Genomic DNA, 27,864 nt, shown 5'->3' on the forward strand with positions numbered 1-27,864 from the left:
GCTTTTGTTTCAGTTTCCAGCTCACAGTTCACATCCATTAACTTTGAGACTGCTCACACCCCTGAGTCAATACTTTGTAGAAACACCTTTGGCAGTGAGTGTTTTGGGGTAAGTCTCTATGGACTCACTCTGTGTATAGTAATAGTGTTTTTAAAAAAGCAGACATTGAATATTTTATTTTTATTTATTGAACCTTTATTCAACTGGGCAAGTCAGTTAAGAACACATTCGTATTTACAATGACGGCCTACCCTGGCCAAACCCTAACCCGGAGGACACTGGGCCAATTGTGCGGCGACCTATTGGACTCCAAGTCATGGCTGTTTGTGATACAGCCTGGAATCGAACCAGGGTCTGTAATGTTGTTTCTAGCACTGAGATGCAGTGCCTTAGACCACTGCAACACTCGGGGAGTATCCCTTTGAGCGTGGTGAAGTTATTTAATACACCCAGTCACTACAAAGATTCAAGTGTCCTTCCTAACTCAGTTGCCGGAGAAGGAAACCCCTCAGGGATTTCACCATTAGATCAATCGTGACTTTAAAACAGTTACAGAGGTTATTGGCTGTGATTGGAGAAAACTGAGGATGAATCAACATTGTAGTTACTCCACAATACTAACCTAAATGACAGAGGGAAAAGAAGGAAGCCTGTACAGAATAGTACACAATAATCCAGGTGTGCACAGCTTTTTGAGATTACCCAGAAAGACTCACAGCTGTAATCACTGCCAAAGGTGATTCTAACATGTATTGACTCAGGGGTGTGAATACTTATGTAAATTAGATATTTGTGCAACAATGGCCTATAGGTGGTGCTGTTATAAGCTGTTTCAAACCCTCACATCCAACGCCCGGTTTGACCTAGATACTTGTAAGTATGTAGGTGTCTTTCCTCGTGCTTAACAAATTTGCCTCAAGGACCAATTAGAACCAATCTTGGACATTTTTGAAAACCTTTGAAAAACATATTCTCATGAACCATGAGTCCAAATAACACCAATTTGGTATGTAGGCCCATGGTACATCTCTTAACTTCGTTTGAGAAAAGCTAAGGGATTGGTTAAGAGATAGCTGAGTTATTGATAAATCAGGAAATCTGATTTTACGTGTCCATTTAAATCCTTTGTAAATTGACTCCATAATGGCCTATCAACTTGAAACATTTAGGGTCACCAAAGACATTACCATGAATAACCATGTTAAGTTTGGCATTAATATTTTTAGATGTAAGGAACTATTAACAGTTAACTTTTTTGACATAGTCAACCTAATGCTTAAAATAATCATATTAGATCTTCTCATGGACTAATAGTCAGATTCACTCCAAATTTGGTCTATGGACACATCACAATAGTCCCTAAAGAGTTTGAGAAAATATCGTTGATGCATTTGAAGATGAAGTTAAATGCTAGAATATGCAAAAAATACTTATATTTTCTTCTCATGAAGAATTGCACCTAATGAAAGATAGTTCCTACACAATAGTGCTTGCTTTGTAATCCAACTGATCGTGTGTCCTTTCTGCCATCCTGTTAACCCCATTCATTGCTGCTCGCAGCTATATTTTCAAATAATATTTTCAAATACCTGGGTTAAATGCAGGGGAGTGTATTTGAATCAGTGTATTTGAGTATTTTCAAATACAATGTACTCTCCAAGTTTATTTCTAAATACATTAAAATACCTGAATACTTACTTTGAATTTACAGTGCCTTTGGAAACTATTCAGACCCCTTGACTTTTTCCACATTTTGTTACGTTACAGCCTTATTCTAATATTGATTAAATGTTTTGTTGTCTCATCAATCTACACACAATAGCCCATAATGACAAAGGAAAACAGGTTTTTAGACATTTTTGATAATTTATTAAAAATAAACTGAAATATCACATTTACATAAGTATTCAGACCCTTTACTCAGTACTTTGTTGATGCACCTTTTGCAGCGATTACAGCATCAAGTCTTCTTGGGTATGATGCTACAAGCTTGGCACACCTGTATTTGGGGAGTTTCTTCCATTCTTCTCTGCAGATCCTCTAAAGCTCTATCAGGTTGGATGGGGAGTGTTATTGCACAGCTATTTTCAGGTCTCTCCAGATGTCAAATCAAATCAAAGTTTATCTGTCACGTGCGCCAAATACAACAGGTGTAGACCTTACAGTGAAATGCTTACTTACAGGCTCTAACCAATAGTGCAAAAAAAGGTGTGTGTGTGTGTGTGTGTGTGTGTGTGTGTGTAAAGAAATAAAACAACAGTTAAAACACATTTGAAAATAACAGTAGCAAGGCTATATACAGACACCGGTTAGTCAGGCTTATTGAGGTAGTATGTGCATGTAGGTATGGTTAAAGTGACTATGCATATATGATGAACAGAGAGTAGCAGTAGCATAAAAGAGGGTTTGGCGAGTGGTGGGACACAATGCAGATAGCCCGGTTAGCCAATGTGCGGGAGCACTGGTTGGTCGGGTCAATTGAGGTAGTATGTACATGAATGTATAGTTAAAGTGACTATGCATATAAGATAAACAGAGAGTAGCAGCAGCGTAAAAAGAGGGGTTGGGGGGTGGCACACAATGCAAATAGTCCAGAAACCATTTGGTTACCTGTTCAGGAGTCTTATGGCTTGGGGATAAAAAGCCTTTTTGTCCTAGACTTGGCACTCCGGTACCGCTTGCCATGCAGTAGGAGAGAGAACAGTCTATGAGTGGGGTGGCTGGGGTCTTTGACAATTTTTAGGGCCTTCCTCTGACACCACCTGGTGTAGAGGTCCTGGATGGCAGGCAGCTTTGCCCCAGTGATGTACTGGGCCGTACGCACTACCCTCTTTAGTGCCTTGCGGTCGGAGGCCGAGCAGTTGCCATACCAGGCAGTGATGCAACCGGTCAGGATGTTCTTGATGTTGCAGCTGTAGAACCTTTTGAGGATCTCAGGACCCATGCCAAATTTTTTAGTTAGTTTAGTTTCCTGAGGGGGAATAGGCTTTGTTGTGCCCTCTTCACGACTGTCTTGGTGTGTTTGGACCATTCTAGTTTGTTGTTGATGTGGACACCAAGGAACTTGAAGCTCTCAACCTGCTCAACCTGCTCCACTACAGATGTTCAATCGGGTTCAAGTCTGGGCTCTGGCTTGGCCACTCAAGGACATTCAGAGACTTGTCCCGAAGCCACTCATCAAATCAAATCAAATGTATTTATATAGCCCTTCGTACATCAGCTAATATCTCGAAGTGCTGTACAGAAACCCAGCCTAAAACCCCAAACAGCAATCAATGCAGATGTAGAAGCACGGTGGCTAGGAAAAACTCTCTAGAAAGGCCAAAATCTAGGAAGAAACCTAGAGAGTAACCAGGCTATGAGGGGTGGCCAATCCTCTTCTGGCTGTGCCGGGTGGAGATTATAACAGAACATGGCCAAGATGTTCAAATGTTTATAAATGACCAGCATGGTCAAATAATAATAATCACAGTAGTTGTCGAGGGTGCAGCAAGTCAGCACCTCAGGAGTAAATGTCAGTTGGCTTTTCATAGCCGATCATTAAGAGTATCTCTACCGCTCCTGCGGTCTCTAGAGAGTTGAAAACAGCAGGTCTGGGACAGGTAGCACGTCCGGTGAACAGGTCAGGGTTCCATAGCCGCAGGCAGAACAGTCAACACTCATGTGTTGTTTTGGCTGTGTGCCTCGGGTTGTTGTCCTTTTGGAAAGTGAACCTTCACCCCAGTCTGAGGTCCTGAGCGCTCTGGAGCAGGTTTTCATCAAGAATCTCTCTGTACTTGGCTCCATTCATCTTTGCCTCAATCCTGACTAGTCTCCCAGTCCCCGCTGCTGAAAAACATTCCCACAGCATGATGCTGCCACCACCAAGCTTCACCGTAGGTATGGTCCTCCAGACGTGATGCTTGGCATTCAGGCCAAAGAGTTCAATCTTAGTTTCATCAGACTAGAAAATCTTGTTTCTCATGGTCTGAGAGTCTTTAGGTGCCTTTTGGCAAACTCCAAAAGGCTGTCGTGTGCCTTTTACTGAGGAGTGGCCACTCTACCATAAACGCCTGATTGGTGGAGTGCTGCAGAGATTGTTGTGTTGCAGATATTTTTTGCTACACTTCCCCAGATTTGTGCCTTTTAAAAACTTTTTTGCTTCATCATTATGGGGTATTGTGTGTAGATTGCTGATATGTTGTTTTAAAAAAAAATCTAATTTAGAATAAGGCTGTAATATATCGAAATGTGTGAAATGTCAAGTGGTCTGAATACTTTCCGAAGGCACTCTATGTGAAAATATTTGAAGAAGTATTTGAACCCAGGCCTGGTGTCAATACAAGCAATTCCCACTGTTCAGACTGCGTTAAAATTAGGTTGTTTTAACTCATTGTATAATGCAGTATGTGTATGTATGAAAGACACCTAATTATCAAAGTAGTGCATGTGATTCATCAAACACATTGCAAGTGTTTTCAACCCTGGATACAGTACTGAATGTGCATTTTTCTTTTAATCCTACATCCTTGACCATACCAGAATCAAATGGTAGGTTTGAAATTGCTATCCCCAAATAATAATAATGAAGTATGCAGATATCCCTTTAAACGGCATAAGCCGCATGTGGCTAACCCATTCATGCTAACCTTTAAACTAATGAGGTGCAAATTTAAATAATACACACATCTCTATGTCCACCAGCAACAATTTTCAGGGTATATGATTCTATCATCCATGCAAAGATTTCCTAAGACTTTGCAACTTTAAACTCAACAGGTAAAAATATACTTGTGCCTCCAAGTGAAACAGGCTATCCTGTAGTCACCAGGGGCCAGTGGCAAAGAGACACTTTTGTGTCTGATGATGACAGAGAAATAATTGGGTACAAATCTCTCTCGTCAATTTCTTTCCGGACTTGTGCATCCAATTACCAGTCACTGAACATTGAACGACAAGACTGCTGTGATTTAGAGATAAATGAAAGCAAGAGGATGTTTGGAATCACCAAGGAACCATAGTACATGTCTGGCTGCACAGTTATGTCCCGTTGTGAAGCCTTGTGTTCAACTGACCAAATGATTATGCTTATCAAACTATTTGATGTTTTTGTCATTGTAATATTAGTATCATTCTGGTACAGGTTTGGTTGACAATCTGGAGGTGACAACATGGGGGCCTTTATTTCTGTGTTTTGTTGAGTTGATCATATCTAGCAAGTGCTGCCATGAGGGGTTTTGATCATTTTTATCACCTATGTTTATTCCTGATGCCCAGAGACAAGACTGGGTGGTCTTGTGATGATGTTGGATGCAGCTTTCCTGGAGGAAGATGATCAAGGAGAGTTGGAGACTTGCAGAGCAGTAATAAAATAGAATGTACTGTACAGTCTTGGAAAAATGTACAACAAAAGATAAGCTTTGGTGTATGTTGATGTTGTGCATAAGCATGCACGCATGCGCACACACACGCACACACACACACACACACACACACATACACACACATACACACACACACACCACACATACACACACAAACACACACACACACACACATACACACACATACACACACACACACCACACATACACACACAAACACACACACACACATGTCCATTTTCCAGGAAGGAAAATAATGTATATAGGCTAACTCAGAAATAGCTAAGATTTCAGTCCACAATTTGTTTTATTCAGCGTTGATACTGTGAGTGGGGCAGTTTTGATCCTGATTCCATGTGCTATTCCACTTCTGAATTGGAATTGACTTCAGTCCTTGTAACAATGGGCTTTCCATATAGTGAATATAATGTCAAAATTATTCATGGTGCTCAGAGAATGACCTCCTTTGAAACAAGGGTCACATTATACTTATTAAAATATGTCATTTTGACTTCCTCAAAGAGGCATCATAAGTGTTTGGATTGACCAGGAAATATATGTTTATGTAATCATCAATGCATTGGGAGTAAGATATCAGGGCAGTCCACCAGATTGTTTTATATCCATTGAATGACAAGATGGGGAGGATTAGAAACAAAGAAATTAAATGTGAGATTGTGTACACTCGCAACAGTATTGGGGCATACTGTATATCCACTACTATTTCCCTTGATTTGTCATTTGGAGATCAACAACACTCGTGAAGAATTTGTTTTAGCGGTTACCAGAGGCTTTTCAATTTCGCTGGACCACCTTGGCAGTTGGCAGTCCAGACAAACTGTAAACCAAAGTATCAGAGGTGCTAAACCATTTGAGTTTAGCTTAACTCATCTGACCAGCAGACAAATGAGGCAGCTGGACAAGTAATATAGGGAGCTGTGCCTTGTAAAAATTATTGACAACTATTATATGCTCGCTTTTTTATGGGGATGGAAGACTGATTGTACTAAATGTGTTTGGGGCCTGTTAAGTCCAATTTTATTTGGAATGCCATTCATCCCAGAGATGACAAAGTATACCTGTAGATAAATGTCAGAGGTCATCTATAAAATTATTATATTTTTTTTTTCAACAGAGCTGTTCCCTATAAACCATTTGGGTCATTCATTATACAGCTACTGTCTTTTCAAAAGCTGCTTTTTCTTTGACAGGGAAATTATTAATGAGCATCTCTCTGGAAATGGTTCCCTCAAAGGGCAGTGCCTTAATGTCATTGTGACACTTATGAATGTTACCTAGCCTATGACATTTCCCTTAGCTTTAGGTGTGAACCACTGCTTTTTGTCCAAGCACTACACAGTTGATTCAAATAAATAGGAAGTTTTGATTATTTAAATAGGGCAAAAAGCAAAATGTGCAACGGGGGGGGGGGGGTGGGGGGGTCATGACCAAATTTGGGAAAACCCTGAGAAAACGGACTTGACTAAGGGTCAAAGCAGCCATGCAAGCAGTGGTTCACATCTAAAGCTAAGGGAAATGTCATAGGCTAGGTAACATTTGTAAGTGTTACAATGACATTAAGACAGTGGGAACCATTTCCAGAGAGGAGAGATGCTCATTAATAATTTTCCTGTCAAAGAAAAAAAAGGGGGGGAGACCGAGTTTGGGGAAACCCTGAGAAAATGACTTGACTAAGGGTTTGCAAACCCAGCAAACTCATTGTCAGTTTTGACTCGATAGAATGCAGTGTTGAATTACTGTTTCCTGCATTGAACAACCTTATCGAAGCGATTGTGCTGCAATCACTGTACCTATGCAGTGTATGCTAATTAGGTTTAAGCTTACAAGGTGTTTTTAAAGGGCTTTCTCTTGATTGAGCAAATCAAAGTTGTGCTCTTCTCACTCTGACCTTTGAGTCTTCCTCTGGAAGGATGATGATGAGTAACCTTTGGGATAATGGAAGGCTTTACTCTTGTAGCTTCAACAAACAACATATGTTGAAAAGGTCTAAATATGATTCAAAATGGCCTTGAGATCAGTGCAACATATATATAAAACCATTATTGACTGTTGAGACAAAATTCTCAGTATCTTCATTACCCTCAGGTGATGATGGTTGGAAATCTATGTGCAAAAGGAACACAAGGACGGTCTCCACTCTGTCCTATTCACTGGCAAATACGCTCCCCTCATTGTATTGCATTGTTGGAGGAGGTCCATTGTATTTTATTTTACCTTAATGTTTAACCATTTGTATCTGTCCGCTCCATTTAATTAAAACGGATATCTAGAGGCTTTAAATACTGCTGGAGGTATTTTAGACTTCAGTCCCCCGGAGCGTACTGATCGATCCAGCTGAACTCTAAACGAGACAAATGGGAGATTAATTGGACATTGTTTTGCTGTATGAGCCGAGTGCTGGCAATGGCTAGCCTGGCCCATGAGCGATGCATTGCTGCCGTCCCAGATAACATTACCTGTGTAATTCATTAGAGTGAATATATATAGAGAGGAGATAATGAGCTCAGGCTTGGGCTTGGTCCGTCTGGAACTCCAGAAGGCTTTACTACTAACTGTAGTTCTGAAAATGCACTTGTTTTAAGTTCACACAAAGCACTAGCTTGTATGTACTATTATTGTTTGATTACTTTCAAATACTTTGAAATATGTTTGATTTGAGCGGGTCTGCAGTGCCAGATGGGCAGGGGTTGTACTATTTGGAAATTACAGTGGTGTCATTGTGACAGGCAAGCTCAATAAAGCACATCTAAAATATTTGAAAGAAAACAGATACTATTTTAATCCAGCTCTGTATTACTGTATCATATCTTTACTCGTGTGGTGCTGTATAGGCAGTCAAGCTAGCTATATGAATATGCTCAGTTAGTTTTTTTTATAGGAATAAAGCATTGAGATGCATCATCCCCTGTAGTCTCCATCAGGCACCTTTTTTTAAATGACATGTAAACTTAAAGCTGTCACTGATTCAGACTGTTTAGGACACACGCCACATGAAACGGACCTTCAGACTCTCAGACGCATCCTCTCATGCCCGCAGCGCTTTATTTCCCCCGTCAACTTGTTTCCCCCCGGTGCCAATCCATTTTTTGAGCGATTGTACAGTCCGCCTTTTGCAGCTTTATATCAAGTGGGCACGAGAGGTGGGGACGCCTCTATTAATCAAGACTGGGTGCTGACGCATAGAAAAAGTGTCTGGGCTCCCTGCCTTCTCTGCTGCAGTGACTTCTGGACCTGCTCCAATTCATCATAGTTAGAACTTGGGGGGGGGGGGGGGGGGTCGGTTCGGTTATAAAAAAATTATCACAGTTTTCGATTTCGGTTTCTATTTGAAAAATAATTACAACATTAAATGCATTATGAAATAAATACATAAAAAATATTTGAGCTTTTAAAAACCTGTCTGGGATAAGGGGCAGTATTTTCACGTCCGGATGAAAAGCGTGCCCAAAGTAAACTGCCTGCTACTCGGGCTCAGAAGCTAGGATATGCATATTATTAGATTTGGATAGAAAACACTCTGAAGTTTTTAAAACTGTTTGAATGATGTCTGTGAGTATAACAGAACTTATTTGGCAGGCGAAACCCCGAGGACAAACGATCCAGGAAATAAAACATTTGAGGTCACTCTCTTTTCAATGGGTTTTCATTGAGAATCTAGAATTCAAAGGCAATTGCTTGCAGTTCTTATCGCTTCCACTGGATGTCAACAGTCTTTAGAAAATGGTTGATGTTTTTCCTTTGTGAAATGAAGAAGTAGCCCTGTACAGAACGAGGGTCGAGGGAAGTGTATTGTTTGATGGAGCGGGCGACCTGAAAAGCACGCTCCACAATGTTTTCCTCCGGTATTGAACGCAGTTTATCCCGTCTTAAATTTTATCGATTATTTACGTTAAAATATACCTAAAGTTGTATTAGGAAAGTTGTTTGAAATGTTTGGAAAAAGATTACAGGTAACTTATGAGATATTTTGTAGTCATGTTACGCGATTTGGAACCAGTGTTTTTCTGGATCAAGCGCGCCAAATAAATTGACATTTTGTATATATAATGACGGAATTAATCGAACAAAAGGATCAATTATGATGTTTATGGGACATATTGGAGTGCCAACAAAATAAGATCTTCAAAGGTAAGGCATGAATTATCTTTATTTCTGAGTTTCGTGTCGCGCCTGGCGGGTTGAATTATGATTGTCTGTCTTTGTTTGATGGGGTGCTATCCTCAGATAATAGTATGGTTTGCTTTCGCCGTAAAGCCTTTTTGAAATCTGACACAGCGGCTGGATTAACAAGAAGTGTATCTTTAATCCTATGTATAACACTTGTTTCTTTCATCAATGTTTATGATGAGTATTTCTGTAATTTGATTTGGCTCTCTGCAATTTCAACGGATGTTACTTGAGACAATGCATTACTGAACATAACGCGTCAATTTAAACTGAGGTTTTTGGACATAAAGAGGGACTTTATTGAACAAAACAAACATTTATTGTGTAACATGGAGTCCTGGGAGTGCCACCAGATGAAGATCATCAAAGGTTAGTGATTCATTTAATCGCTATTTCTGACTTTTGTGAGCCCTCTCCTGGCTGGAAAATGTCTGTATGGTTTTGTGGCTAGGCGCTTTCCTAACATAATCGCATGGTGTGCTTTCGCCGTAAAGCCTTTTTGAAATCGGACAATGTGGCTGGATTAACAAGAAGTTAAGCTTTCATTTGGTGTATTGCACTTGTGAATGTTGGAAAGTTAAATATTTATAATATTTTATTTTGAATTTCGCGCTCGGCCAATTCACAGGATGTTGTCGAAACGTTCCGCTAGCGGAATCCCTAGCCATAAAAGGTCCCAAAATAGTGAACATTCAATTGACAAAACATTGAAAACATTCCAGTGTCTCTGTCAGATCCACATTGGGGAAACATCAATAGAAAAAGAGGAAGTTACTATAAAATAAAAAATATTTCAGTTGTGTATATTACTTAGTTTTTATTTGACGACTTTATTATTTTAAATATTTTTTGGTCATCTCATCTCTGCTCAGGCAGTAACAGCTTGTCAGGAGACAACCATCTAACGTTATCTCTGTGCTCCTAATACCATCTTTGGGTCATCCTACGTAGCTAGTATGCTGCAGAGCTGTCTTACAAAATAATTTGACTAGTTCTTCAAAGTACATAAGACATACTTTGAAGACTGCTTATTACCAACTACCAATCGGGTAGAGCAACTTCACAGACTGTCTCCATAACTTTCATTGTTGTGTTGTGTACATTCCTCTCACATGTGGTCTGTGTGTAGGCTATCAGTCTCTGTCCAATCAGGGAAGAACAGGCACAATGGATTATGGTCATTCTAGTTAATTGCCACGTTTCTGTGCTGAACTAGCTTGAATATTTCCCTAATGAAAACTACAACTCCCTTCAGCCCACCGACCTACATACCTCTTGTCTTAATTTATCTTGTGAAATATTTTATTTCTCTCTATAGAAACGGTGCATTGAGCTCACATAAGAACAAACTAAATGGAATTCAAGTAATTAAACCGACTTTGGTCAATTAGTTGTTTGATAACCAAAAATCCCCAGAAACTTTGGTTAATCGCTCAGCACTACCCCGAGGCACTACCAGGAGATTGATCTCACTCATTCACTCTTTGATGATATGTAGTATGGTGGTTATGGATAGAGCTAGTGCTGTGTCACTGCTTAGCAGATGGGTCAGCTGTGTTGGTCAGAGATGTTGTGGCTATGGTATAGGTACTTTCATTCACATCATTGGCTTGTTGGGAAAGGTTCTATCTAAATGACCAGGCCTCCACAGGTTTAATGCTGTTCAAGGACACTTGCAGGTATAATTGTTTTGCGCTTCATTCAGACATACAGCCCCTCCACAATTTATTCACACCCCTTACAGCCTGAATTTGGATTAAATTGAGATTTGTTTTCACTGGCCTACACACAATACCCCATAATGTCAAAGTGGAATTATGTTTTATTATGACAAATTAATAAAAAATTAAAAGCTGAAATGTCTTGAGTCAATAAGTATTCAACACCTTTCTTATGGCAAGACTAAATAAGTTCAGGAGTATACATTTGCTTAACAAATCACATAATAAGTTGCAAGGATTCACTCTATGTGAAATAATGGTGTTTAACATAATTTTGAATGACTACCTCATCACTGTACCCTACACATACAATTATTTGTAAGGCCCCCAGTTGAGCAGTGAATTTCAAACACAGATTCAACCGCACAGACCAGGGAGGTTGTCCATTGCCTCACAAACAAGGGCACCTATTGGTAGGTCAGACATAAAAAAACAGACATTGGGTATCCCTTTGAGCATGGTGAAGTTATTAATTACACTTTGGATGGTGTATCAATACACCCAGTCACTACAAAGATACAGATGTACTTCCTAACTCAGTTCCTGGAGAGATTTAGATTTTGGAGCTTCTGAGGCTGAACCTCAGTTATGAATAATCGTCTTAAATAATTGTATTATTCGACTGCCTTTACAATGTAATTCCCATAACTTTAAGTTGGCCGTAGCTGTTTCCAAGGATGGTTAAAGTTACATTTCTTTATTTTGGATTTGTCTTAGATTCTCTTGATTCGTTCTTTATATATATATATATATATATATTTCTTTTTAAAGAACTTTGATTTATATCAGTTTAAAAGATAAATGACTTTAAACACATTTGTTGTATTTTTAAGTGACACGAGACCCAACTGTGATATCTCTTTTCAGATAAATCCTGGATGCACACTCCAGAAGCTCTGGCAAAGCATTACATACCCTACAATGCCAAGGTACGTATCATGACCTCCCTTTCCAAAGCAATCAAGATCAAGTTCCCTCACAGGTTTTTGGAAGTTAGATGAAAAATACTTTTTACCTTTCACTGATTCAGATTGATGTTCAGCATACCACCATGCATACCTATTTACAGGTCTCACACCTAACCAAGGCTTTGAAAAAGACATGTTTACTTGGGAATAGTTCTCTGATTGTTTTCTGTTATACAAAGTTTTTGACTTTGTCAAAAAATAAAACCCTTTCAATGAAGCGATTGAGTTTTTCCCTAGCTCTGAACAAGGTGTCTGCTTCACACTACAGTCAAAGAGTAAAAACACACACAGGCAGCCGAGAAAAACTTCCTGACTGACTGCAAAGTAAACACAACAGTAGATTTTGACTGGAAACCCACAGACCGTTACAAAACAACTGATTTGTTTAGTCTTCTCTGTCTTTGTTATGCTGCACACATCTTAAAGGTAAACTCCCGGGAAGAGAGTCTCCCATCTAAAGGTGTTTTCTGCTCTACTTCACCCAAAGACTCCCCTCATATTGGAGGCAGAGCGCCTGTCGGTGAACATCCAGCAGCTCCCGAAATGTCTTATTGAAGTGAACCGAAAAAAGGCTAAAGTAGAAAGTCCAAACTGACACATCTGCTGCCGCTCAAGACTGGAACTGCAGAGAGGAGAGCAAACCTTACGTCAGGCATTGGATGGGAGTGAGGTGCAGCAGAGAACAGTACCTGTGCCAATAACCTTCCCAAGATGATGGATCACCCCAGGCTGGGCTTAGACAGTGGAACAGCCTCTACAGTCCAGCAGAACAGAATGCATAGGTCAGGAACATCCCATGTAGCGTATCTGTCATTTGCTGCATCCACTTGCAGAACCCGGCTGCGCTCATATGTGTCCTTGAGTGCGGACAGCATTTGTCACGGCGGTGCAAATGCTGACACCATTTGAATACAGGCCCATCCGTCTTTCCGCTCTATTGATAGGAGGGTGAAGTGTCGTTTTTGGCACCGTTTGCCCAGATTTTTGGCATTGTTTGCCCATTGTGTACCCACTGTGTGTTCTGTAGTGGAATTAAATCATGAAGGAAGTAAGTGGATACAGTGTCAGAGACCAGTATACAGTATGGGCTGAACCACCGATGTCCATGGTTTGAATTTTTAAACAATTGTTGCATCTTATTATGTTGATGAATGAAGAATCTTAGGAAACCTTAAATTGCTGTATTATTTGATATTACTCCCCTTGTCATGTTGAAACAACCTGGTACCATTACATTGGGAAACACTAACGGGGAGAGTACAGAGTCTCCTTACTAAACCAGGCAAGCCATATTGAGAACAACTGTTTCTATGGACAGATGGAGTTTAGGTCTGAAGGTCCTTGGCTCCATCTGTTGGATAGCAGCAGTAGTGCTGCCCTTTTTGGGGGGGAGGGGCGGGATTCCTGCAAACCCCTCCTATAATCTGAAGCCTTTTTTTTCTCTTTTATACAGATATATAGAGACACTGTAAGGCATTCATATATACTTTAACAGTCTTATAGTGCATTGTGACTTAGTTCTGTATAGCTGTATGCCTAAAGTAAAGTGACACTTTATTATTTTCCCTTTTTATTCCAGTTTCTTGGAAACACAGAAGTTGATCAACCGAAAGGCACAGAGATTGTTAAAGATGCTGTTAGAAAGTTAAAGGTAAGTTAGCGATACACTTTTTTCCCCTTGGAAACCTGAATTAAAGCTGTATTACATCACTTTTTCATCTAGGGGTCATGGTGAGTATATAGACGGTCCCCGAAATTGGACTTCATTGGACAGAAAAGTGCACTCCAGTGCGGGCCTCTCTATGCCCACCAGCAACAGCTTAGAAGTTTAGGTCAGTTTTGATTTCCACATGTTGATACCCTAAAACTCAGGATTTTGCGGTTAACTGTAATCAGATCAATTTAACCATACTGTACATTCTAGCCAGAATCAGATAAATGTAACCATACTGCACATTCTAGCCATAATTCAAGGTATACTAATAGCAACTATCTTCCAAGTTATACCTTCATTTTGAGGTCTGAGGATGTGAGAAGGAGCATGTAGCATGTTGTAGCCAGGAATTTACTATAGCATGAATCATAATTACTTAATAGTCTACTAAAAAAGACCACTACTTATAGCTAACCTCATTTTCGTAATCTTTAGAAATATAGTTTCCCCCAGCTAGAGTTCAGCCAGCTTTGCCGCCACCAATCTCCTTTGCACTGCCTCGTTCTGCTCTCAGCATGTCAGCTAATCTGGTGTTTTCTTCTGTAATCATTTCAATTGTCAAACCATTCAAGGGGAAACTTATTTTCATACCCATCCACCCTTCTGTTACTTCGAGGTATTGAACACTTTGCTGTCAGGCTGTTCAGTGAATGGGTCATGATAGTTGAGTCATCATTGGCCATATCTTTGACCATTGGTCAATGCCAGACCCAATCGGTACAGCACACTCCAATTCACCCTGCCCCATCTCTCTTTTGATTCTTTCCTTTCTTTCTTTGTGTGCTTCTCCCTTTATTTTCTGAACCTTACCTTAACACCACTGCCAATGGATCTCAAGTGTGGAGTTCAGGTCAGACCAAGGTAAGATCATTGAATACAGTCTTATTTTGGGGATTCTGCCTCTTGGTATGTTGAACTCCACACTTGAAAGACTGTGATTATAGTATTTGTGTTCTTCTTTTTTCGCTCTCTCTCTGTTGTCTCCATATGTAAATGAAAGTGCTTTTGTCATATGGCCATAATAAGTCTAACTTGATCTGGACTGGTGAAACCATTTTATAGCATGAACGATCAGTCAGATTCATGTAGTCAGAAAATGAGTGTGAAAAAAAGCTCTGATTGCACAATTTACATTTGTCCTAATTCAAATGAGTATTGCACTGTGTTGGAAGAATGCCATTTTCTAATTTACTTTGGATATCCTTTTTCGGTAAATGGGGCTGGTTATCATTATTTTATGATATCATGTTGATATCATGACTTTCACCACTTTCAATAAAAGACTACACTTCAGAATGAGCTAGGGCAAGTTGGAGTACCATGACCATCAGACTGTAGCTTTGATAAGTGAATTCTAATGTTTCTACTCTACCCTCTCTGCAGTTTCAAAGGCATATCAAGAAGTCAGAGGGACAGAAGACCCCGAAAGTGGAATTGCAAATATCCATTTATGGAGTAAAGATCTTAGATCCCAAGACAAAAGTATGTCCACATGACATGGATACTTTTAATAAGTGCTTCAAGTTTTTTTAATGCATATTATGGAAGCATTCGAGTGAAGGCCTATCAAGGAGGTATTGTTGTCTTAAACCGAAGCATTTGTGTTTCTTTTTATTTTCAGGATGTCCAATATAACTGCCAATTGCATAGGATATCCTTCTGTGCAGATGACAAGACGGATAAAAGGATATTCACCTTCATCTGTAAAGACTCAGAGTCAAACAAACACCTCTGCTACGTGTTTGACAGTGAGAAATGTGTAAGAAATACAAACTTTGAGAGTTAACAACTTGAGTTCATGTTCTATCTGTATAGATCCGGCTATATGTGACAATCACTAGTCAATTATAAAGATAATGACCTACAATTAAGAATTGTTTCTGGTGAATAATCGATGCAAATGTATAATTATGTTCAGAACAATTGTTCCTATGCAGTTCGAAATACCATTTTATAAGAAGTTTTGTACAAAAACTCATGGATGATGCTGTTGTCTTCCAGGCAGAGGAGATAACACTCACTATTGGCCAAGCATTCGACTTGGCCTACAAGAAGTTCCTTGAGTCTGGTGGAAAAGATGTGGAGACACGGAAACAGATAGGAACCTTACAGAAAAGAGTACGATTCAACTGTTGGACAAGGGTGATATGGGAGAGACTGTTCCTTCTTATGGGATAGGGATTGGATATACACTACACCCCCATTCAATAGTATTGATGATAACAGATTATATTTGTATTGAAGGTAGGCAGCTAAAGATCAATTCCAAAACAAGCATCCTTCTTTTTCACAGATTCAAGAACTGGAAACTGAAAATTCTGAGCTAAAGAAGCAGCTTTCAGATCTGGAGGAGCAGTTGATGATTGCTCCTGTACCACCAGTAAGAACTGCATGGACATCCTTTCCGGTCTCTAGACTTCCCTAAGTAACCCATAATACCCCAAATAAGATGTTTGTCATGTTCTGTGTGAACTAACTAGCCACTTTCAGTCTTCCACTAAATCTTCTGCATGCAATCTCTTCACAGCTGCTGCACATAAACTCTACTAATGAGGCCTACATGCTCTCAAGGCCCTCCTCGCTCTTCTGGTGTCATAATCTGACGTCCTTCTCGTGTCTTGAGATCTCCTCGGTCACACTCACCCCTATGAGCTCGCCAGAGTCCAACCTCTCAGCAGGGCTACTAACCCCTCCTCCGGCTAAATCCGCTCTCCTTCCAAAGACTGCCGACGGATGCAGCATCCCCCGACCTCGCGTACTGTACAACTACCTTTCTCCTCTTGCCTTTTATTTCATTCTTAATACATTTTTAGTTTTTTTTTTAATACATTGATTTTATTTCTTTATTTTCTTATTAACAATAGTCCATTTTAACTCGTATACACTGAGTGTACAAAACATTAGGAACAATTGCTCTTTTCATGACATAGACTGACCAGGTGAAATCTACAATCCCTTTTTGATATAATTTGTTAAATCCACTTCAATTTGTGTAGATGAAGGGGAAGAGATAGGTTAAAGAAGGACTTTTAAGCCTTGAGACAATAATGAGACATGGATTGTGTATGTGTGCCATTCAGGGGGTGAATGGGCAAGACAAAATATTTAAATGCCTTTGAACGGAGTATGGTAGTAGGTGCCAGGCACACCAGTTTGAGTGTGTGAAGAACTGCAACGCTGCTGGGCTTTACACGCGCAACAGTTTCCCGTGTGTATCAAGAATGGTCCAATATCCAAAAGACATCCAGCCAACTTGACAAAACTGTGGGAAGCATTGGTCAACATGGGCCAGCATCCCTGTGGAATACTTTCAACACCTTGTAGGGTCCATGCCCCAATCAATTGAGGCTATTCTGAGGGCAAAAGGGGGTTCAACTCAATATTAGGAAGGTGTTCCTAATGTTTTTTATGCTCAGTGTATATTGTAGAGTAGACAATGCAGGTACATAAAGTATGCTCATTAATATTTAATCAACTTCTAAGTCTTATCTCAATAAGTTAGATTTTAAGTCAGACTGTAGTTCTAATATATCTTCATAACTCTGACTTCAGAATATACAATGAGCTTCAAAACTATTGGGACAGTCACACATTGTTGTTTTGGCTCTGTACTCCAATACTTTTGATTTGAAATGAGACAATGACTAGAGTGTCAGCTTTAATTTGAAGGTATTTTCATCCATATTGGGTGAACCATTTAGAAATTACAGGACTTTTTGTACATAGTCCTTTGTACATCAAAAGTATTGGTACAAATTCACTTATATGTATTAAAGTATTAAAAAGTTAAGTATTTGGTCCTATATTCATAGCGCACAATGACTACATCAAACTACAGCTGTTGGATGCATTTGCTGTTTGTTTTGGTTGTGTTTCAGATTATTTTGTGCCCAATAGAAATGAATGATAAATAATGTATTGTGTCATTTTGCAGTCACTTTTATTGTAAATAAGAATAGAATATGTTTCTAAACACTTGTACGTTCATGTGGATGCTAACATGATTACGGATAATCCTGAATAAATCGTGAATAATGATGAGTGAGAAAGTTACTGACGCACAAATATCATACCCCCCCCCCCCAAAGAATATAACCTACCCGAATATTACAATGGTGAGAGGTTAGAGTATAGTGCTGGAGTACAGAGCCAGAACAGCAAAACATTTGTCCTTGTTCCCACTACTTTTCGAGCTCACTGTAGCTCAGAATAAAGCTCATTTCATAAGGGACTAATTGGAATGAACCAATTCCCTCTACACTCACAGGCTGGCAGCATCTCCTTGAAACCCCAGACATCCACAGATGTTTTTGACATGGTTCCCTTCTCTGCTGTCACACCCCTGGTGCCAATACCCGCAAGCAACGGCACACCCCCTCCACCCCCTACAACATCTTCTTCAGACATGAGTGAGTACACTTCTCTGGTTACTTTACAGTTTCAGGATGACAGTGAGATTAAAATTAGAATTCAACCACACACAGAATAGGGGATAAAACACAGGTCGTGGTCGTTAGGGAGAAAATGTTTTGGTTACACTATGAGAACATAAACAATGCCTACATAATAAATATGTGTTACCAATGAAAGCCCATTTAAACACTACTACGTTGTGGCATCTCCATCAGTATCTTCCTATCTCCCTTACAGGTAAAGACCTTTTTGGTGCAGCACCTTTCGATCCGTTCACCTGTGGGCAAGCCGACTTCCCCCCGGACATCCAGTCCAAGCTGGACGAGATACAGGTGACTGCATGTCTGTGAATGATCTTAAGCTATTATAAAGGTTTGGAGAGTAGACCTCCGTCCTAGTAGCGGGACCCCTACCCTCTCAAGTTGATATAGTAGGAGAAAAATCCCTTAAAAGATTTGGTTGAGTGCTAGAGAGCTCATATTTGTTTACGACCATTCAGCATCCCTCTTAAGCCATAGACCCACCAATTTCTTTAAGAATTGACATGTACAGTTGAAGTCAGAAGTTTACATGCATTTAGGTTGGAGTCATTAAAACTCGTTTTTCAACCACTCCACAAATGTCTTGTTAACAAACTATAGTTTTGGCAAGTCGGTTGGGACATCTATTTTGTGCATGACACAAGTCATTTTTCCAACAATTGTTTACAGGCAAATTATTTCACTTATAATTCACTGTATCACATTTGTAGTGGGTCAGAAGTTTACATACAAGATGACTGTGCCTTTAAACAGCTTGGACAATTCCAGAAAATGATCTCATGGCTTTAGAAGCTTCTGATAGGCTAATTGACATCATTTGAGTCAATTGGAGGGGTACCTGTGGATGTATTTTAAGGCCTACCTTCAAACTCAGTGCCTCTTTGCTTGACATCATGGGAAAATCAAAACAAATCAGCCAAGACCTCAGAAAAAAATTGTAGACACCCACAAGTCTGGTTCATCCTTGGGAGCAATTTACAAATACCTGAATGTACCACGTTCATCTGTACAAACAATAGTATGCAAGTATAAACACCATGGGACCATGAAGCCGTCATACCGCTCAGGAAGGAGACGTCTTCTGTCTCCTAGAGATGAACGTACTTTGGTTTGAAAAGTGCAAATCAATCCCAGAACAACATCAAAGGACCTTGGGAAGATGCTGCAGGAAACGGGTACAAAAGTATCTATATCCACAGTAAAACGAGTCCTATATCGACATAACGTGAAAGGCTGCTCAGCAAGGAAGAAGCCACTGCTCCAAAACCGCCATAAATAAGCCAGACTACGGTTTGCAACTACACATGGGGACAAAGTTCGTACTTTTTGGAGGGAAGGACTGGTGCACTTGTAACAGTATAACTTTAAACCATCCCCTCGCCCCGACACGGGCGCGAACCAGGGACCCTCTGCACACATCAACAACAGTCACCCACGAAGCGTCGTTACCCATCGCTCCACAAAAGCCGCGGCCCTTGCAGAGCAAGGGGCAACACTACTTCTAGGTTTCAGAGCAAGTGACGTAACTGATTGAAACGCTATTAGCGCGTACCCGCTAACTAGCTAGCCATTTCACATCCGTTACACACTTCACAAAATAGATGGCATCATGAGGGAGGAAAAGTATATGGATATATTGAAGCAATATCTCAAGACATCAGTCAGGAAGTTAAAGCTGGGTCCTCCAAGTGGACAATGACTCCAACCATACTTCCAAAGTTGTGGCAAAATGGCTTAAGGACAACAAAGTCAAGGTATTGGAGTGGCCATCACAAAGCTCTGACCTCAATCCTATAGGAAATGTGTGGGCAGAACTGAAAAAGTGTGTGAGGGCAAGGAGGCCTACAAACCTGACTCAGTTACACCAGCTCTGTCAGGAGGAATGGGCCAACATTCACCCAACTTATTGTGAGAAGCCTGTTGGAAGGCTACCCGAAACTTTTGACCCAAGTTAAACATTTTAAATGCAACCAACTTGCTACCAAATACTAATTGAGTGTATGTAAACTTCTGACCCACTGGGAATGTGATGAAAGAAATAAAAGCTGAAATAAATCATTCTCTCTCCTATTCTTCTGACATTTCACATTCTTAAAATAATGTGGTGATCCTAACTGACCTAAGACAGGGAATTTTTACTAGGATTAAATGTAAGGTATTGTGAAAAACTGAGTTTAAATGTATTTTTCTAAGGTGTATGTAAACTTCCGACTTCAACTGTAAATGCATGGCCAACCGTCAGCATGGTCAACTCCTCCATTATCTCAGCCAATCTCCCTATAAAGCTCTTTCTCCTTGGCTAAACTAGGCTCATGATTGATCTTTTTTATTTATATTTACAGATCCCATACAAGTTTGTAATTAAGGCACATGAAAGTTCACTTTTTCAAGTAGGCATTTCTGCAACAGCAACAAAACGTTGCTACTGTGAAGTAGGTACTAGCGTCATCTGCCCCCTGTCGGGCAGGCATGTTACATTTATCATTTTAATCTAATCCTCATTCACTTATCTATAATCCTTATGGGATATACTATAAGTATTTTGTAACATTTGCCATGATTTTAGGGCTTGAGTGGAATGTCATTCTATATTTTAGCTATTTCAAAGCAATTGTTACAAATTATTAGTTGTCACTGATTGATTACAGATAAAAAAAAAAAAAATGTTGTCATCGAAGCAAAACAACAACTGTTAGTAGTTGTGTTAAGGATGCGTGAGGAATAATATTATATTATGTTCCCTTTTATTGAATAGGCATGTTGGGCTTTTTTTAACACATTCTGTTGCACCACATGAATAGGTACTTTTGTTAATAACTGTCATTATCATAGTTGGAGCATATCTTATCTGTAATTACAAATACAATGTCAGTTTGAACCGCAATGCTCCCCGTCTTTTACATAAATGCCCATGCTGACTGACTGAAGCGTGGGGGTTGTTTTTATATTTCAAACTCTTTGTTTTAATTACAATTGTACTTTGGGAACCTAGCATCCAGATGCAAATTGCTATCTGCAAACCTTTACAATAACCTTTCTGCATGATTATGGGATTCTACTGTAGTTCCAGTAGGAGGCATTGGTTTACTAGCATGCTGCTAAGCATCTCTTTCTTCTCCTTCCTGCCTTTTTCTGTTTTAACTGTTGGTTTCCATATATTTTTTCCCCCTTTTGCTGCAGCGTCAGAGATGGTTTGTACCTTTACACTATTTTGACCCATAAGAACCCTTCTTGTGGCTGCCGGTACTGTGACTGTGACCTTGTCATCGTGAATGAATGTGCATGTGTTCAGTTTGACTCTGTTGTATACTCTGCATACAGTCCGTCCGTGAAGTACACCCAGCAGGCTTTTTGAAACGTCACCCTTTCATAATGCTGTACACATCTATTGTATGGAGTTGAAGTTACATTTGCCTGTAAACAATGTGATTAATAGCATTAACCTTGTTTTAACTTGTATCAAGATGATGCATATGAGTTAAAAGCGGTTGGCTATGGAAGTTTTACTTTTCTCAGTCAGTCTCTTTTATTTGATCTTTCGTGTCAACAACAAAATATGAATAAATAACAAATCTGATCTAATACTGTGTTGGGTGTACTTGGCTGCAACTAGTATTATCTTTGTCCATCGTTTTGCAACTGAAAATGTGTGGCAAATGTGAAATTGCTTGTCAATCCGCTTCATCATATTTGTATTACTTGTTGTCTGGAACATTCTAGGGTAACATAGGGTCAGATTTATTCAAAGCCCTGTAGTTCTTATTTTCTACATCCATAGGTCAGACAGATTCTTGTTTATATATGATGTTTCTACATTTATTTAGAGGGATTTGGACCAAAGCTTCCTCAGAACTTGTCATTTTTCGGACTGCTTCTGAAAAGGACTTGGGCATTCTAGATTTCACATCCCCTAACCATTATTTTGTAGACTTGGATGCATGCTATTTTGGATCAAACAAGAATAAAAACTTGGGGCCAGTATGACTCTTATGTACAGTGTCTTGGTTACAGTTTGCTGACTTTAAGAAACTTTGTTATTGATTATATTGACTACCTCCGTTTGTTATCTTTCCTCCTTTAGAGCAAGTTGACATGGGATAGATTCTTTCTAACAGCCGTTCTCCCCCTTGTTTTACAGGAGGGGTTCAAAATGGGACTAACCCTAGAGGGCACTGTCTTTTCTCCTGACCCACTAGACAGTCGCTGCTGATGCCAAGTAGACATGTTGCTTTTACATACTGTTAAATCATTTGTATTAAAAGTGCCAAAATTGGGTCTAAAATTCAAGATGCCAATGTTCTTCTCATCTTGAGGTTTATATGTATTTGCATTTGAATTTGGTTTTAGAATAATCAAAGGTATATTCAAATCTGATATAGAAAGCACTATTTTTGTAAGAACTCACATGGGAAGGAGTAGTTTTGAGACCTCTTGCTTGTACAGGCAATGATGGGTGTAAATAGTGTGTCCAATGGTACCCTCTGTGGCCGAATTTTCTTATGTGTAGAATCAGTTTTATTGAATATACACCACTTAGAACGACGCTGTTACCACATTCTTATTTGTCTGTCAGACGTGACTTGCTTATCATCAAGTCACAAGACACGTAAATGTAGTCAGTCTTGTATTAACACTCATATACCAAACTCTCAGCTTGCCCTTCATTTGACATATCTTCTATGTTCTTTTTACTCATATATATCTTTAGTTAACTGAAATTCATTTATTCTGATAGTTTTGTCCGGACATCGGATTTAATAGTTTTATTGTCTTGATAAACATTTAGGTATGTATTGCCGTTTATTTACTTTCTTATGATATATATCAGTATCCTCTTGCACCAGAAAGCACTTTTGAAAACCTCTGTCCATATACAGTACTATATACTTGTTATTTTACTTTGTATGCAATATGACTTTGCTGTTACAGTTATTAAAGAAAACATTACGGCATCAATTATCAACACTCAATCATTTTTTTATGTTATACAATGAATAAACATGATTTGTTTTTGTAATTTAAAAATGTTATGCATTTAAAAATGTATATATTTGATATGTGAAAGTCTGCGAGATTAAGTGTGTTGGGTAACACTTTACATTCAATTTGTTACATAGTAATTTTGTAATGGTATTACTAAAGTGCTATGTAACAACATATTACAATGTTACTAGTGTAATTACAGCATTACTACAGAGGTATAAATAAAGGTAAAATAAAATAAAAAGTATAAGAAAAGTGCAAATTAACATGTTAACATGTTGGTCATTCTGAAAATGTACTGGGGGTGTTCAAGCATGGATCTCTACTGATAGATAGGCATCAAGAAGAAACGAGCCTATTGCTTGTTTTCTTGCTAGGTGGCATCACACTGACAGTAAGTAAGACCGTTTTTCAGTCGCTTGTATACATACTTACTTATAAGACTTGATGAGCATATCAATTTAGGACATTCTTTCCTTCACTCTTATTAATTATGTATAAAGTATATCATACAGTATTATGCCAGCTTGATTTAAAGCTTATGTACCCCATCAAGTACCAAGAGCTTGGGGTGAAGAGAGTTGTTGAAGCATGAAAGACAAAGGCTAGTTTCGCTTTTTGAACACTTCCATTGGTCCTAACTTGTAAGCTTTGCCCTTTTGTGTGCTTACTGAAAAAATGAATTATATAGGTATAAACTGTTATAGTTGTAAGCATCAAAGGTCAGCTGCGGAAGATATTGTTCCAGCTTCCAGCATTGTTCAATACTAAAGAATGACTTATAAACAAATAAACTTTGAAATGAAAACAAGCAGAACAAAATAATTTCAATATTTATTTCAGTGGATGGAACTGACTTGATTCCAGGATATCTTATTGATCTGCCTCGGAGATGGACCTATCAGCCACCAGAATATTTACAGTTTGGAAATATTTAATAAATACTATCATTATGGTAAGTTACCTCAAACAAAGAAATCAGAAAGTTGATGAAGGGGGAAAAAAACGCAACTAAAAAGGGACATGAAGCAACAAGACAATGGACATAATACATTTATAATTACAAAGCTAAATATATGTTCAATCCACATGTAATCTGCCTTCAGCAATATTTAATTTATCTCTGTGCAAACAAATTACTTAGTAAATGCAGTCAGGCACAGCTTTACCTAAAAAGTAGGACCGTAGCTAATTAATGTGACAAGAAAAGAGCTTTGGGGATGGACAAGCTTTTTGTTTAATTTGTTGCACAGCAAAAACACATGAAGCAAATAGGCTTTCAAGGTCATCTTATTGAATGTCTCAAAAGCTGCTATAAAATAAAACTAAGAGAAAGTGACTTAAAGGGCAACATGCAGAAAAAACATTACGCACTTGTAGTGTTAAAATGATCATGAATTTAAAATATAACACACTCAAAGTTTTAAAATGACCACAAATTAAATTCTTCTTTCACAATCACCACACTTTCCAGGAGACACCGATTCCACCTCTCCATCTTTATTTTTAGCCGCAAACCCTATCATGTACCGTAGCTGAGAGAAGAGCACATGATCACCACTTACAGACAGCACCAAACCTGTGGCATCCCAGTTTGTGTCGACGAGGTAGCTAACACTGAGGAATCGACAGTCTGGTTCGATCTTTAATTTGTATTCAATGGAGTCAGTACAGAGTTGATAACTTGGATACAGACATCAGTTGTATTAAACTGTCTTTCAGTTCTGGAAAGAAAAAACAACAATGTATGCCAATGAAAGCATTTAGCTGAATTAATTTCCTCAATAGCACCATAAACATTCATTTGACATTGAAAACACTTTATACATTTTTTAAAAACCAATTATGTAAAACAAAAGGTTAGGAAATCTAAGAGGTGGAATATACCATTGTAGTTATATTCTCTCAGAATGAAGCTCTCATCTTACGAACAGCAGTTAATGACTACATTTTTGGTAAAGCATTCATATTTGTCAAGGACTTTTGGCAGCTTTTTATCTTCGTTCCATAAAACCTAATATTGTATCAATGCACTGGATCTTTGTACCTTGGCATGAACTAAATGTAATTACAGATGAAACATGCTCATACTATATTTCTCAAGTGCAAGCAAAGTTTCTAAATGTTGCTTGCTTACTCTTTATTTCTCCCAAACATTCATCTAACGTACACGGGGCGAAAACATATCGACTACGATGGGTAATGGTTGGAAAGGCACAATAAATATCTTGCTACGGGGCGAGAATAGTCCACCAGTACTTGTATGTACAAGGCTGATCGTGTCAGCTGTCAGTTCAAGAGTCTCTGGATTCTCTTCTATGCATCCCTGTTGTTGTTGGCTTTTATAGGAAGCAAACCGGCCCAATATCGATACCAAACTCCTGATTCGAACCACCGATGTCCACAGGGGCCATATCCATGATGGGTAGTCTGGCTGTTTTCTGTGTCCTGTACTCAAACACTGTCTTGCCCCATTTACCATTGGATTGCTTTAAAGAGAAAGAAATTACAAAGGTTCAATTAAGATCTCAGGAAGTCACTGTTTCCAGTGAGGACCCACCCTTACCAAACAAATATTAACAAATCATGTGAAAAAACTTGGTTTTCAGACTACCACAGATGTGTGAAGTTTCACATGTATGTTTTTTCCGTCATGTGGAAACTCCCCCGCATATGAATAATTTTTTAGACTACGCTATGGATGCAAGGACTGACCATCCATCAAATTAAAATGATAGTTTTACCATGTTTTTAGGCTATACAGTGGTTGTTTACGTTTACTTTTACCAAATCATTCCCCTAGCCCAAGAGTGGAAACATTGCTACTGCAATATGTTAACACCATCTTTTCACATGTGAGGAGAATAACATTATTTCAACCCTACATGTGAATCTGTAATTCCACATGTTAAAGTGCGATTTTTAGATGTGGAGTTTTCTTACATGTGAAACTGCAACAAAAAAAAAGTACTTTCACATGTGGAATTGCAAGTTCACATGTGAAAAATAATCACGTGGAAGATTTTCACATGTGAAAGTGTGATTTGCACATGTTTTTTAAAATGTGAAGCAGCAAAAGTTTTTCGTGTGATTTTTACGTTAAGTTTTTTCATGTGAAAATGCAGTTACACATGAGAAAGTGAGATTTTCACGTGAATGTTTTTCACATGTACTACTGCATATCCGATTTTCACATGTGAAAGTTTTTAACACGTGAAACCGCAAATTTCACATGTAAAACGGCAATTCACGTGTGAGGTGAAAGCATGTTATTCTCTTCACATATGAACAGGTTGTGTTAACATGTGAACTCTAATTTTAATAAATGTGAAAATATGGTTTCACATGTGAAATTTAAGCTCAACATGTGAAAACAGCTATTTCACATGTGGAAATAAAATTTCACATGTGAAACTGCAAATTTGACATGTTTTTTTTGTAAGTAAAGATTGAAATGTTTCAGGAACCAAACTTAAACTGCCACAAAACATCTATAGAAAATACTCACTCCACAACTGTCCTCCACCACGGTGTATCTGAAGCGGTTGTTTCCCTCTGCCTTGAGCTCCAGGTCATTCGACCCCTTGAGGATGACTGCTTTCTTTAGGTTCCCAGTCGCCTCATCCTTGTAGCCCACTGTGTTCTTGCAGTGGTAGGTGATGGTCTGAGAAGCCTCTTTGGAGAGCAGACGGATGAATGTCATCTGGACGGTGACCGAGTTGGCAGGTTGATCTTTGTTACCATAGGTGAACTGCAAAAACACAAAAAGAGAAAACAAAACAGCGGCAAATGATGAACTCACTTTTCAGATACATTTCAATATGATGTTATCAGCAGTTATCGGTCAGGTCGTAGTTATGTACATGTGTCACATTTACATAGCAAATATTATCTGTGATTGTCAAATGTGTGTCTATTACTAGATTTAGTCTTCAGACTTGCTTTACAACGAAAGTATTTTTCCTCAGCAATACCGCACTACCATACTTTTATCCCATAATTTTGGTGGAATGCATGGAAGCAGAATTCCCACAGACTTCTGAAATTAAACCACTGAAGGGGAACATTTTCAATACCCAGTGATCCAACGGGTCCCAGAGCAGTTTCCTTTCTAATTAGAACGCTAATCACAGTAATAAATTATTATTGTGGTGAAAAATTGTCCTACTTGTGTTCCTCTATTGATATCAGCTCCAAACCACACAGGCTTCTTCCTTGAGGTGTTCCACCATACTTTCTTAGGTATGCTGTCGGGGTTGGCCGAGATGCAGGTCTCTCCAGTCTCCATATTACAATGTACTTTGATAGCATCCTCTGAGCTTCCTTGGTTTGGATCAACCCAGTATTCACCTGGAATAGAGAAAGGGAATATTGTCCCACAATTGTCCCATCTGCCCTGGTCTATTGACTTCTTTTACTAAAGAGATGTTTCTAATGTGATTTAGGCATCCTTAGGGGTAGAAGTTTTGCCAA

The 27,864-nt window shown here is 39.0% G+C and overlaps 2 protein-coding genes across 7 annotated transcripts in view; one reads left to right on the forward strand and one right to left on the reverse strand.

Moving 5' to 3' along the window:
• Nucleotides 1-23,364, forward strand: part of LOC129816152 (PTB domain-containing engulfment adapter protein 1) — a 159,485-nt gene extending 136,121 nt beyond the window's left edge. For 4 of the 6 annotated variants that reach the window (XM_055870369.1, XM_055870371.1, XM_055870372.1 and 1 more), the window contains 10 exons: nt 12,140-12,201; nt 13,820-13,891; nt 15,338-15,436; nt 15,576-15,713; nt 15,956-16,072; nt 16,248-16,334; nt 16,482-16,709; nt 18,222-18,363; nt 18,605-18,699; nt 22,547-23,364. In XM_055870369.1, coding sequence (XP_055726344.1) covers nt 12,140-12,201; nt 13,820-13,891; nt 15,338-15,436; nt 15,576-15,713; nt 15,956-16,072; nt 16,248-16,334; nt 16,482-16,709; nt 18,222-18,363; nt 18,605-18,699; nt 22,547-22,618 — 1,112 coding nt within the window. In that variant the 3' untranslated portion in view covers nt 22,619-23,364. Of the gene's footprint in view, nt 1-12,139; nt 12,202-13,819; nt 13,892-15,337; nt 15,437-15,575; nt 15,714-15,955; nt 16,073-16,247; nt 16,335-16,481; nt 16,710-18,221; nt 18,364-18,604; nt 18,700-21,588; nt 21,991-22,546 lie in introns of those variants that run through there. The other 2 variants (XM_055870368.1, XM_055870373.1) reach the window with 2 other exon arrangements.
• Nucleotides 23,365-24,213: 849 nt separating this feature from the next.
• col5a2a (collagen, type V, alpha 2a) overlaps nt 24,214-27,864 on the reverse strand; it is a 71,128-nt gene continuing 67,477 nt past the window's right edge. Inside the window, exons 51-53 of the mRNA XM_055870366.1 lie at nt 27,560-27,741; nt 26,900-27,142; nt 24,214-25,880 (exon numbers count right to left, since the gene is read on the reverse strand). Coding sequence (XP_055726341.1) covers nt 25,734-25,880; nt 26,900-27,142; nt 27,560-27,741 — 572 coding nt within the window. The 3' untranslated portion in view covers nt 24,214-25,733. The remainder of the gene's footprint in view (nt 25,881-26,899; nt 27,143-27,559; nt 27,742-27,864) is intronic.

This window comes from Salvelinus fontinalis, chromosome 19 (genome assembly GCF_029448725.1).
Source record: "Salvelinus fontinalis isolate EN_2023a chromosome 19, ASM2944872v1, whole genome shotgun sequence".
NCBI lineage: Eukaryota > Metazoa > Chordata > Actinopteri > Salmoniformes > Salmonidae > Salvelinus > Salvelinus fontinalis.